This window comes from Cadophora gregata (assembly GCF_030347475.1).
Source record: "Cadophora gregata isolate MNR1 chromosome Unknown scaffold_15, whole genome shotgun sequence".
NCBI lineage: Eukaryota > Fungi > Ascomycota > Leotiomycetes > Helotiales > Ploettnerulaceae > Cadophora > Cadophora gregata.
Genome location: NW_026695938.1, coordinates 1664239 through 1676542, shown reverse-complemented (window position 1 = coordinate 1676542; position 12304 = coordinate 1664239). Strand labels below are relative to the sequence as shown.

Here is a 12304-nt window from a genome sequence, read left to right as displayed (position 1 = left end):
GTCCCGCGTTGTACCTGCACCAATGTGCATGACAGGAACCCCGCATAAACCCTTGGACGTGCATGCTTTTGCCAATTCAAATAATCACGGAATATTCCCACATCCTGGCAGAGGCGGGATGATGTCTCAAGCAAGTCGAGATGTCCGCTCATCCCGCTTGCGTCACGCAGCGTCCATACCAAAAAAGGAATGAGGTTCCAGGATCTCAAAATCGACCCCGGTGAGTGGACAACCTTGATCCTTGGCGTAGAAGACTAGGATTCCAAGTGTGTTCGATTTGGTCCCGTCCATAAGATCTTTGGCTACCCAGCGCCTCGTTTGTTTCATTCGTCACTCGCGCCGACTATGTTCCTCTCAGCCAATTTGTTAGTCTTGTTGACTTTGTGTTGCACGCTTGCCACTGGCAAAACCGGACAACTTAGGCTTCCATCTAGTGCGTTCGGAGTTCCAGGCACAAATGCCTCGTTCGACTATATAGGTAATGATCACCCCCGACCTCTTCTTTGACGCAGACATGCCCAACCTGCCTGTTAAAAAATATGTGCGGAAGCTGTCGCTCACAAAATTTTCACAGTCGTCGGCGGAGGCACCGCCGGATTGACGATTGCTTCCCGTCTTGCTGAGTTTGCTTCCGTGGCAGTTGTTGAAGCTGGCGGCTTCTACGAAGTCGAGAATGGCAACAACAGTGTCGTGCCTTATCTTGGACTGGTGATGCCCGTCCTAGCCACGACCGAATCGTTCCCCCAACAGCCTCTCGTTGATTGGGGACTGGTATCCGAGATCCAAGCTGGTGCCGCGAATCGCAAAATTCATTATGCTCAGGGAAAGACTTTGGGAGGTTCGTCAGCTTTGAACACAATGGCGTATCTTAGAGGTACCAAAGGATCATGTACGAACTTTCATATATGTCTTTCAAACTTCATACAAACCACTCTTCTCGTGAACGTGTCTGCGATAGACAGAGTCCGTCATGTCAAGAAACTTGTGAAATGAACCAGATCCGGCTCCAATAGCTTCCGCCGCTTCTGTGGTGGCTGGACTGTGGCTTGATTGCCAATACCCTCTTGATAAGTGATCGTCGAATCTCAATCTTCGACTGCACCATCTTTTTGACGCTTCACATGCTAATCCAAATCCAGATCAACGATGGGCAGATCACGTTGGAGACCAGAGTTACACTTTCCCCAACCTCTTGCCCTTCTTCCAAAAGTCCGCACATTTCACCCCACCAGATCTCTCCAAGAGAGCAACTTCCAACGCAATTCCAGTGTACGACCCAGCTGCATTTGACAATTCAAAAGGGGGTCCACTACAAGTGTCTTACGGGAACTGGGTCGATCCTACGATCAACGCTCTCTCGGGTGCGCTCCGGGCCGCTGGTATTGCACTTAGTCGATCTGGCTTCAACAGTGGCTCGTTGCTTGGCGGGGCTTGGGTTACTTCAACGATAGCTCCAAAGGACGCCACAAGATCAACTTCCGAAAGCAGTTACTTGGACGATGCGATCAAACGGACGCAACTGATCGTGTACACCCACACTCAGGCCACCAAGATTCTCTTTGATGGCAACAAGAAAGCGGTTGGTGTGAGAGTCTCGACGCAAGGGCTGGAGTACACTTTGTCAGCAAACAAGGAGGTCATCATTTCTGCTGGGGTCTTTCACTCACCACAGCTCCTCATGGTATCTGGTATGAAGACTGGTAGCTACCACTTGAAATTACCTCATTGACATGTGTTAGGTATTGGTCCTGCGGCGGTCCTTTCGGCTAAGGGAATTCCCCTTATCTCAGCTCTATCGGGAGTTGGTCAAAATCTCCAAGATCCTCTTTTCTTCAACGTTTTGTGGGGCATTACAACAGCAACTTCTGGATCAGTCATCGCCGATGATACACCACTCGCACTTTCGCAGTATCTCGATTCTGCAGCTGGACCTTACAGCTCAGCAGGAGGTTACTTTGGGTTTGAGAAGCTTCCGAGCTCGGTTCGGTCGAACTTTTCTCAAGCGACAAGGTCGGCTTTATCTGCATTCCCAGCAGACTGGCCAGAGGTAGAGCATGTCGTTTCCGGATTCCCGGGAGGCCCAGGCTTTATCATCGGCGCTGTGAGTCCAAGCATTCTCGTGCCCTTCTCAAAAGGAAACGTCACCATCAAGAGCCCGAGTATGCTCGACGCGCCATTAATAAACCTAGGCTGGTTGATGGATTCTAGGGACGCTGAGGTGGCAGTAGCATCCTTCAAGCGTGCACGACAGATCTGGGAAACCACCCCTGCAAAGGCTATTCGGGTTGGCGCTGAGATCGCCCCAGGGCCTGCGGTACAAACCGATGCTCAGATCCTGGAGTATATCCGAGGAAGTGCGCAACAGATATGGCATGCCTCCAGTACGTGCAAAATGGGAAAGGGGAGTGATGCTAATGCTGTTGTGGACTCCAAGGGCAAGGTATTTGGTGTGAGCGGGCTGAGAGTGGTGGACAATTCTATCGCACCGTTTTCTGTGCCTGGTCATCCACAAGGTACGGTGTATATGCTCGCAGAGAAAATTGCAGATGATATACGGTCCGGAAGGTAGTTTGTTGATGGAAATGTTTGGGGATTGATGATCTCGAGAGGAAGATGTTGGAGGAGAACCTTGATTCGAGTGGGTCTTAAATGTCACAGGAGCCTATCGATCAGTACCACGCTAGTGAGCTAAGCGACAGCATTTCGGTTCGGGATAAATAGATGGATGAAGATTGTGTTAAGATCTAATAAATAGCAGCCATTATAAACTACTAGCATATCGCAGGTTAAAGAAGTCACTATTATTGTGAGATGTTTGTAGAGCGCATAATTGAGATTTTACGTATTATTGGTCACAGATCATGGACGGAAGATTCGCTGATGGTTGGCATTGTCATTGACGTGGACTACGAAGAAGTAGAATCCCCTGATTAGTCTTGCTGTGACAAAACCTGTCTTAAACTTTTTCGTTCCTTTGTACCAAGCCTTGAATGACGACAGCCTCAATGATACTCTCCCAATATCAGATTCAATGAAAACAAGAGCAAGAGCACATGTATGTGAAGACCAAATTAAGATCCAAAAGGGTCACGGAACCATGCCATCGACAGCAGGCAAATAGACCACCAACCAAACAGACCTCCGTCCTTTCACCTTTGCTGCAGAGCTGCATTGATCAACTAGCCCCCCGCTATCGACACATCAATATCGGCTGCCCATGCGGTCCCCAATTCATCTTCCAGCACTCTAGTCCTTGTCCTCCGAAGCATCAATACCCTCCTGAGCAATGTGAGCCATCTCAATCTTCTGGGCCAGCGAAAGTCCAGGGGTTTTTTTTAGCCTGGGCGGGGGGCCAAAAACCCTTAGCCATTAGTCTTCAACGCTCAAGTTTATTTTCCATTCTCATAGTCGCAGCCAGATTCGCAGCAGCCGACTTCTCCGACTTCTCGTATCTCGGTGTAGAGACGTAGCCGCCGTTCTTCCTTCGAAGCTCGAGGAATTGGCGAACTTCATCATTTGTGACAGTTAAATAATCTGTGTGGTCTGGTCCCTTGTCTTTGCCGTCTTCTGTCTTGCCGATGAAGAACTTGAATCGGATCAGGTGGTATTCCCTACGGATCTGGCCGAGTTCATCCTCGTTCATTCTAAACTTTTCGACACCCCAATCATCGCGTTCCTCAAGAGAAATAGTCTTCTTGCCACTAGTAGTGGTGGATTGATCGGTCGTAGTGCCATTATCTGAAAGCTTTCTGGTGCGGGGCTTGCCAACAGGCTTGCGAATAGATCTGTGACCTGAACAGACGCTTGGAGTCGTGCTTGTGAGTCGATCCCTGACTTGACCATCGGAAACTGTGATGCCGTGGTTCGTAATGCTGGGATCGAGAGGTTCAATTCCAGCGCCGCCATTGTTGTCAAGATCAGTTTCTCCAACTTTGTGATCCATGTCAGCGTAATGGGTGATTTCTACATCCGATCCATTATCATTATCACCTCCAGCTTGTGCAAACTCCTTCGCCGTGTCCTTGAATTTGCATTTATTGAGGAGAACTGGGTTACAGATAAATTGGGAGATAATCTCAGCTGCCTAGGCTGGTAGAAACAGCATGATATTCATCCTATCCTGGGCGGAAACACCGTTCATGAGGAGATTCAAAAGTGAGGGAGAAGATCATGGTGAATGTTGTAACAATTCGAGACACCAAGTCTGATTGTACGATATCCTTTGATATCCTCACCGATGGAAATAACTTTTATCGAAGTTCTATGACTGTGTTCAAGCATGTTTGCACGTAGCGTGCAGCATTTCTTTATTTACACTTCGAAGCGAGATTAAGCGACTTTGTTCGCTATATCATCGTGCAATATGATTCTGATTTTACAGCTAATCCAGTGAGTAAACAAATCATCATGAGTTCTGTTTCTGTCTGTTAGTTGGAACCTAGGAGTCTTATTTCACAACAAGCACATTTGGAAATAAAAAAGGTATTGCGATCTGGCTCCAAGATACAAAATCTCACGTGATTTTATTCTCGCCCGCCTGCTTTTCGACTATCTGAACATATCTCTACAGAAAATTTCAACCTAGAAGAAATTCTGCACCAGGATTAGATCCTACTGGACACGAACCTTCTTCGAAAAACGTGCCCTCGAAAACAGAACGCTCGGATGTTTACTCCCAAATCGTCATCATCACAATCTACTCCTCCGCATCCGTTTCCCAAAACTTACTTGATCAGATCCATCCTCGAAACTAGTACAGTCAGTATCAGTGGCAACAAAATCTCGAAGAAAAGATGAGCAGGACTTACACTCTTCCTCACTCTCTTCTTCATCAAGAAGGCCAGCGGATTTCTTGCCGTCCACCGTGATCATGATAAACTGAGCGATAGAAGGGACGCCGTCTTGGTCCATTACGAAGAGCATCCACGGACCGGGGATCAAGATACCAGGGTCAGTGGGCAAGTGCGCACGGTAAGCGTTGGTGAGCCAGAAACGGTACAAAGACAGGGGGACACGGCGCTGATCAGTATTGACAGTGTGGGAAGTGCTGCAGAGGCGGACAAGTGAGGCACTGGCGATTCGGTCTGCGGTCGAGAATGAGAGCATACCTCCCACAGCGACACGCTTGGATGGTTTGATGGTGAAGCTGGGACGCGGACGGGGTTCCCCAAGTGCTGTTAGGAGGTATGGTGGGGTGAATATCTGACCGTCATAGTGGTTGGCGGAGCAGTTACCGCAGAGACCACCACCAGCTGTCAGCACACGTGCATCGGGAAGGAGAATAGAGAGATGATGGTATACGCGGGCGAAGTTATTCTGCTGCAGCTCTATAAATGAGTTGGTTTCTGGGTCGTAGAGCTCAGGGACGTGCTGCACGTTTTCTTCATTGAATGCGATTCCGAACATCTGACCACCCACGATGAAAACCTTTCCATCCGGTAACACTGTAGAAGTGTGGAATACCCGCTCATAGTGCATTGTACCATTTTTTCCTGCTGGTTCGACCTTTGCTATCTCGCCAGGCTCCCCCAGCGTGATGAGATGAGCATTCGCCGTAGCCCAGGACATCTCGTAGTCAGGGGATCCGCCGACAGTGAGGATCTTGCCTTTGACAGCATCGAACATGACCGCGTTACCTGACATCGAGTCTCCATCCTCCATTCTCTTTCCACCCTTCTTGACATCGCCTGATCCAGCTGCAGAGTACCAATTCATGGCCACACTGGGACCAGCCTGGAATATGGTCAAATTCTTCCATCCAAACAACCAGCCATGGTTATCAGCTCGCCAGGCACCCTCCATATCGTCGGTCAACATGGGTTTCACTTTAGCACCTGGCAACATGGTCCAAGTTCTGGCAATGGGGTCATATACTTCGCCATCCTTTGCTACATTCGAGCCCCCAGCCCATGAACCACCAATCACGAAGACACGACCATCAGAGAGAGTGGTTGTCGACTGGTATCCACGTCGAAGATGCATTTCAGGGCCTGGGAACCATTGATCTTTCTCGGAATCGTATAGACTGGTCACCATGGCATCGTTGCCTCCTGTGACAATCAACGTGCCTGTGCCATCAATGGCAATCCCCGGGCAAAACATGTCGTGGTGCGTGTTGGTCACAACACGCTGAGAAATCTCCTTCGTGAGGGGATTCCACTGTGACATGGCCGTCTTCCCACCTGGCGTTGAATGGAACTGATCCGAGGCCCACGATGACCAGACAACAACACGTCCAGACGGTTCCTGGGCACCGGCAACAGGAATCACAGGAAAGTTGACTGTCGGGCCCCAGATACCGCGTGCAGGATCTTGCGGGATAGTGTAGGTAGTTGCATAGATATTGAGCTCGGAGATGCCCACCCATGACTTGCTCGTCTCGTTTGTGTTGCGGGTGGTGAGCTTGAGGTACCTGGCCGGCACGGGATCGAAGACGGACATCCGCTGTCTAGTCGAGTTTGGCCACTTTCCGTATGCGATGGGACCTTTCCATTTCTTCCCATCCTCACTGACGTGCACCTCGTGGTGGGTAATTACTCCGTCGAACCCAGAGTTGATGGGTGGCAGGATGACGATGGCGTTCATTGAGTGAGGGAGTTTCAAGTCAACCGTGATGCTTTGTTCCTCTTGCCCGGCTTCGCTGCGCCAGTCTGTGGTATTTTTACCATCTATGGCGTTGTTGCATTCGTATTCGCGCTGGCTGCTACTACACGAAAGACTCCATTTCTCGCGAGAGACACGGAAACCGTTCAGGGGCGGGGATTCATTGGTGAAAGATGGTTCCCATTTAGGAGTATCGTGATAGGCATAACCAGAGACACGCTCGCCGTTCATTGCCTCCTGTAGATAGTGACCCGAGGCATTAACGAGAGCCGCACCGGTAACAGCTCCAAGGAGCAATCCAGTATAGTGAGGCCTCATTTTGGCAGATTTCTTTCTTCCTCTGAGGTAAGAGAGGTGAACAAAAGCAGAAGCTATGTAAAGCACCAAGTCGACGATGGGCGTTTGAGTAGAAATAGAGACATTCCTCCCCACATCTCTGCGTTATTTATTGTTAGTGACAGGCGGACATACCATGATCCCTATCATTATGTCACAGCAATGACAGGATGATGATCACTTCTCAGAGCTTCTACTTGTTGCCTGCTCCACTGCGCTGCATTATCTGACTTACTTTCTCAACAGTGCTGCTGACTGTCGATCCGTCAACGGCCTACAAATCATTGCAAATCATTTCCGCGGAGTACTGCTGTTTCATTTCATTTTGGTTTGGTGCATTTTGTTTTCCAAGCTACATGCATAGATATGACTTTCCCACCGCCTCTATGCAAGCACTTTGTGACACATATGTCTTTGATGCTGTTTCTCCCAGACTCAAGACGAATGGGGAGGCCCGGAATAGATTCTCAATGTAGGTTCCTGCAGCTAGTGCGGCCGCACCGAAGTTAAAGTGTCTGAGGTATTTATTTGCTCAAGCATTCTTGTTCGCAGCCAAGAGGCGTGTATATCAACAATGAAACATTGTCCTTCTGAAAAGCTATTACCGACCAGCTGCAGCTGCAGACAGCTGGTTTGTATTTACTTTATCGGGATGATCTACAGCTTATCAAAGGTTACTTTTTCTGCTTCTAGCGATTTCATACATATCAGTAACATGGTCACAATTGATTGGGACTCGCGGGTCTCGTAGAGTTACTTTCATTCTTTCTCACTTGGGATCCTATTTTGGAAAAGGTATAGACTGAAAGTTTAGATACTGTCAAAGTCTTGCAGTGTCCCGGTCTCAAAAAGGCAAAGCACATTCACACTTTTGAGCCGGATCTCGAAGGGTCTTTCATTGCAGCAAACATTGTGATACTCCAGAGTTCTACAACCAGACATAGCTATGACCTCGTTAATCAGGAAGGCGAACATTCAGGGCGACATCTGGTAATCCCGCTTGAAAAGAACCAGACCAGCGCCTTTCATTTGCTAACATGTTTTTTCAGGCCTGGCCTGCCCAAAAAGTTCCAAACTTTTCTGTTCTTCCGCATCAGAAAGCCCGAGCAGTTCAAAGCGCAGCTCAAGGCTTTCGTGCCAGAAATCACGACGGCGGAAACCGCTGCGGCATGGAAAGATGCGAAACAGAAAGAAAAACAGCTTCCCAAAGATCAAAGGCCCAGCAGACTGCTGCCCAAGACTGGAGTGAATATCTCCTTCTCTTCGACCGGACTGGCAGCCGTAAGTTGTGATCTTTATGGTAGCCTTTACAAATATACCGAAAAGGTGCTAATGCACAATCGATAGTTGGGCAAGTTCGTCTTTGATGAAGCCGCTGTCAAGAAAGACAAGAAAATGGCGGCAATTTTCAGAAAACGCCAGTTGCGTGGAGGGCTCTTTGGCATCGGAATGTACACTGATCTCGTGTACGAAGGCTGGGATAACCCAGACGAGTTACGTGAGCAATACAAGCCTCAAGGCGAAAAGAAAGAGCGCTTGATTGACGGAGTCATCATGGTGTCGTCAAGTATCGAGCAGGATATGGTCGAAAAGGTCAACCGAGTGAAGGAACATTTCCTCAAAGAATCTGACGTTGACGAGGACACTTATGTGCTGAGCAACGACCCTGTCGTCGAGTTCCCATTGACTCGTGTGGGTGCTTCCCGTCCAGGTCGTAAAGAACAGTGAGCCCTCTGCCATGTTTCTGATAGCTGTTACTAATCAATCCTTAGCTTCGGCTTCAAAGATGGCATAAGTCAGCCCAAGATCCAGGGTCTGGATGAATTCTCGCCCAAAGATAAGGAACCACCAGCTGTTAAACCAGGGTAAGAAAAACCATGTAATCCTTTGATTTACATTTAGCTTACTGGATTGATTCAAGAATGATCTTGTCCGGATATGAGGGCGATGAGATGGGCCAACCAGACTGGGCAACGGATGGCAGCTTCATGGTTATCCGCGATTTGCAACAACTTGTTCCCGAGTTTGACAAGTACGTTATTCCATCTCGCGTAGTATGGGAGAGACATATAGATAACAATACCTTCTCAGATGGCTGGAGGTCAATTCGCATAGAGCTCCATTCGTGGAAAATTCTAAGGATCCGAAGGAAAAGTTGGCCGCATATCTCATGGGCCGGTGGAAGAATGGTGTGTACCAAGCTCCCCTTACTGCTGTATTTCTCATTTTAAATTTCTGTGTTAATGAACCAAACCTCCAGGAACGCCTGTTGATCTGAGTCCGCACGATGACAAGGAAGGTGAACCCGAGTATCATGAAACAAACAATTTTGACTTCCACCCTATGGAAAAGCACGATAGGTGCCCATTTGGGGCGCACATTCGTAAAATGCGACCCCGTGGGGATCTTGAGCATGACCACGCAGTCATCATCCGCCGTGGTATATCGTACGGCGGTGAAGTGACGCCCGAAGAAATGGCTGCAAGCAAATCCGACGACAAAAATGAGCGTGGGCTCATATTTGTGTGCTACCAAAGTGATATTCGCATGGGCTACAGTTTCTTGACAAGTCGTAAGAATGTATTCAGTCTCTCATTATAAAAACAGCTTCTAACGATCTCCAGGTTGGGCTAGTAACCATCATTTCCCTGACAAGAAGACCAAGCACGTCGGCGAGAACGGCCCAGGTATCGACGCCATCGTCGGACAACGCCTCGCCCATCACCCACCGCGCTCCATTGGACTTCCGGACGGAAAACAGCCTAGTGAGGAGCGAGTCGAGCTCGACAACTGGGTTATCCATCGTGGCGGCGAGTACTTCTTCACGCCTTCCATTGAGGCGCTGCAAAACTACCTCACAGGCCCTCACGACTACCCTGACCTCCTGAAAAAGGATTAGCTATGACGAGCATGGAAATGGGATGTGGTGTCGCGGAGAATGGACAAGGTCAATTTTGGCATCACATCCTTTGATGTTGGATCGAGACATGTCATCTCGTATTAAGATACAACAAAACAATCGTTTTATTGCCTACATATCGCCCATGATACCTGAAACTGCCCACCACACGTATGAAATATATGTCACAAAAAAAGCAATCTTTGTTATTAAAACAAAACCCGACAACAATGGGTTTTCCGTTAACATTTACGGAAGTAACAGTAATTCAAGGCATCAATCGACGTTGGAAAACGACAGACTAACTGCGAGGGCTCACATTTAGAGTCCGGCAGCAAAAACCAACAAATCTGTAAGACTCCCAGTCGTAGGTAGCGAACATTTACTTTGGAGCTTTCAGTCTGTCCGCGGATCTCGAACGGGGCAGCCCGAGCGGTGAGTCCAAGACAAACGCCACCATTTCCGAACATCAAACCTACATCTGCCCAACCGGGACAAACCGGATGACGATGGGACTTCTTAGACCGCCAGTTTTGATTTGTGATTTCCGTATGTGCATGAGGCTTGGGGTGGAGATCTCCGGCATGTGAAATGTGATATGATACTAGATTATGCACATGCCGGTAGCTTGAACTGCATGCATAGATAGCTTTGAATCATAGCAACTAAATTTCATCATGCATGCATTAGTAAAAAGCAGTGATAACTGCAGGTTCCAGTGGATTAAGTATGAGTATTGATCTTAGACGTCAGTGTTTTGCTAGTTTCGCTCTTGAACACGGAAAAGAGAAATCTCTGTTCACAAGTCCCAGCTTGCAAACATGACGCAAGTATGGTTTCCTCTCTTGTACCCCTTCCGCTTCTCCATTTCTGCTCCATACTTGTATTATCATACTGACAAGAATCAGAAGAAGATTACCACAATACTGTTCGATTGCGACAATACGCTCGTGTTGTCCGAATCGCTCGCCTTCGAAGCCTCCGCCGACCTCACAAATGAGATCCTCGCCAGCCAAAACATTCCCCGGCGCTTCACCGGCCCTGAACTCCAGACCGAGTTTGTCGGTCGGAGTTTTGAGGATATGGTACGTAGCAAGCAAGTGGACGATGATGTAGGAGCAGCTACGGAGTGCTTCGATCCGCCGTGAAGCAAATGAAAATAAACAGGAACAAATTGTTTTATAGAGTATGGCTAACACACGCAGATGAAAATACTGGCAGAAATGTACGATTTCAAAGCCCCACTCTCATCTGCCGCACTACAGCATTATGCCAACATTGAAGATGAGCTTGTGATGGCCAAGCTGGAACAAAAGCTCATGCCTTGTGATGGCGCAAACGAGGTACTGAGCGAGCTCGTGAAAGACCAAACATTCCACCTGGCAGTTGTTTCAGGCTCTGCACTGCGCCGCGTTCGGTTGTCTCTGGAAAAGGCAGGCCAGAGAGCGTTCTTTGATGCAGACGACGTCTTCAGCGCGTCGTGTTCGTTGGAATGGCCTGTATCGAAACCCGATCCTGCAATATATTTGCATGCGATGCGATCATTGAGGCGGGTGCCACAAGAGTGTGTTGCGATAGAAGATAGCAGATCTGGGGTAATTTCGGCGCGGGAGGCGGGAATCCGGGTGGTTGGGTATACAGGGTGCCACAAGGAGCGCAAGGATAGGGAGGCGATGGAGAGGGTACTCCTGGAGGCTGGGTGTTCAGTAATTATGGACCATTGGAAGGACTTTGAAATGTGTTTAGAGGAGATTGAAAGTATGGTTCATACAGGGTAAATTGGATAGTGCTCTTGTTCACTTAGTAGGAACGAGATTTTATGGATGGGAATCTTTTTAGATCGAAACACAATCAATCACCTACTCGACTTGAGATAATAACCACTGATCTGACACCGTATCCAACATGAATGGAGGTCTGACTGGCTTCCAACTCAGTACTGACCACAACAGCTACATGACAACTCACCATGCTTCCTCAACTCGGTGACTCGGTCACTGACCGCAAATTTTTGGACATCTGCTCAAGCCTGACAGCAACCAGCGAGACAGGAGACAGGTCCGTATCCCTCCACCACTTCGTCGCTCATCAGTACCGCAACAAGCATTCGGCATGTAAGTACATCCATATGTGGACCTGTGGCGTTTTGGCTCACCTGAAATGTAAAAGCGGTGAACTCAAATTGTCATACATGGGCCGTATAATTGTCCGAGGCAACACATTCTATGGCGTTGTATGGACAAATGCTTAGCATAAACTATGTTTGACGAGCTGTAGGCTGTGAGTTGCAGGTGTGGAGCACGCAGATCATCGATAAGACTGAATGGTGTCTCGGTTGTCTTCTCATTGAGCCGCCAACCGAATTGACTCTCCGCCTACGGCACGGACCGGATTGGCATGCATACGGTCCGTTCCTTTTACGATCAGATCTCATGTAGCGCATATGATTCTCTGTACAAGCATTTT

At 48.5% G+C, this 12304-nt stretch overlaps 5 protein-coding genes across 5 annotated transcripts; 3 read left to right on the top strand and 2 right to left on the bottom strand.

Annotated features, from left to right (window-relative positions):
- Window positions 1–345: 345 nt before the first annotated feature.
- ONS95_005187 (uncharacterized protein) lies at window positions 346–2827 on the top strand (the record flags this gene model as incomplete). The annotated part of the gene is made up of 4 exons (XM_058498585.1): window positions 346–478; window positions 575–889; window positions 1140–1688; window positions 1740–2827. 4 exons carry the CDS (start codon window positions 346–348, stop codon window positions 2567–2569), a joined length of 1827 nt encoding a protein of 608 aa, XP_058352099.1. The 3' UTR covers window positions 2570–2827.
- A 549-nt stretch (window positions 2828–3376) lies between these two features.
- On the bottom strand, window positions 3377–3943 carry ONS95_005186 (uncharacterized protein; the record flags this gene model as incomplete). The annotated part of the gene is made up of 1 exon (XM_058498584.1): window positions 3377–3943. The coding sequence occupies one exon, from the start codon at window positions 3941–3943 to the stop codon at window positions 3377–3379; it is 567 nt and encodes a 188-aa protein (XP_058352098.1).
- A 553-nt stretch (window positions 3944–4496) lies between these two features.
- ONS95_005185 (uncharacterized protein) lies at window positions 4497–6997 on the bottom strand. Its single transcript, XM_058498583.1, has 2 exons — window positions 4809–6997; window positions 4497–4750 (listed from the first exon to the last, which is right to left on the bottom strand). The coding sequence occupies exons 1-2, from the start codon at window positions 6919–6921 to the stop codon at window positions 4725–4727; spliced, it is 2139 nt and encodes a 712-aa protein (XP_058352097.1). The 5' UTR covers window positions 6922–6997; the 3' UTR covers window positions 4497–4724.
- A 688-nt stretch (window positions 6998–7685) lies between these two features.
- On the top strand, window positions 7686–9973 carry ONS95_005184 (uncharacterized protein). The gene is made up of 8 exons (XM_058498582.1): window positions 7686–7929; window positions 7989–8220; window positions 8287–8663; window positions 8712–8804; window positions 8861–8971; window positions 9031–9128; window positions 9200–9511; window positions 9564–9973. Exons 1-8 carry the CDS (start codon window positions 7886–7888, stop codon window positions 9836–9838), a joined length of 1542 nt encoding a protein of 513 aa, XP_058352096.1. The 5' UTR covers window positions 7686–7885; the 3' UTR covers window positions 9839–9973.
- A 613-nt stretch (window positions 9974–10586) lies between these two features.
- ONS95_005183 (uncharacterized protein) lies at window positions 10587–11706 on the top strand. The gene is made up of 3 exons (XM_058498581.1): window positions 10587–10668; window positions 10747–10923; window positions 11044–11706. Exons 1-3 carry the CDS (start codon window positions 10660–10662, stop codon window positions 11614–11616), a joined length of 759 nt encoding a protein of 252 aa, XP_058352095.1. The 5' UTR covers window positions 10587–10659; the 3' UTR covers window positions 11617–11706.
- Window positions 11707–12304: the final 598 nt, after the last annotated feature.

Excerpts from the sequence above, each read along its gene's own strand:
- ONS95_005185 (XM_058498583.1), bottom strand. The coding sequence starts at position 6,921 with ATGAGGCCTCACTATACTGGATTGCTCCTTGGAGCTGTTACCGGTGCG. Across the intron at positions 4,751-4,808 it reads AGAAGAGAGTGAGGAAGAGT|TTTCGAGGATGGATCTGATC; the intron begins GTAAGTCCTGCT and ends TGACTGTACTAG.
- ONS95_005184 (XM_058498582.1), top strand. The coding sequence starts at position 7,886 with ATGACCTCGTTAATCAGGAAGGCGAACATTCAGGGCGACATCTG. Across the intron at positions 7,930-7,988 it reads AACATTCAGGGCGACATCTG|GCCTGGCCTGCCCAAAAAGT; the intron begins GTAATCCCGCTT and ends ATGTTTTTTCAG. Across the intron at positions 9,129-9,199 it reads CATGGGCCGGTGGAAGAATG|GAACGCCTGTTGATCTGAGT; the intron begins GTGTGTACCAAG and ends CCAAACCTCCAG.
- ONS95_005183 (XM_058498581.1), top strand. Across the intron at positions 10,924-11,043 it reads GTCGGAGTTTTGAGGATATG|ATGAAAATACTGGCAGAAAT; the intron begins GTACGTAGCAAG and ends TAACACACGCAG.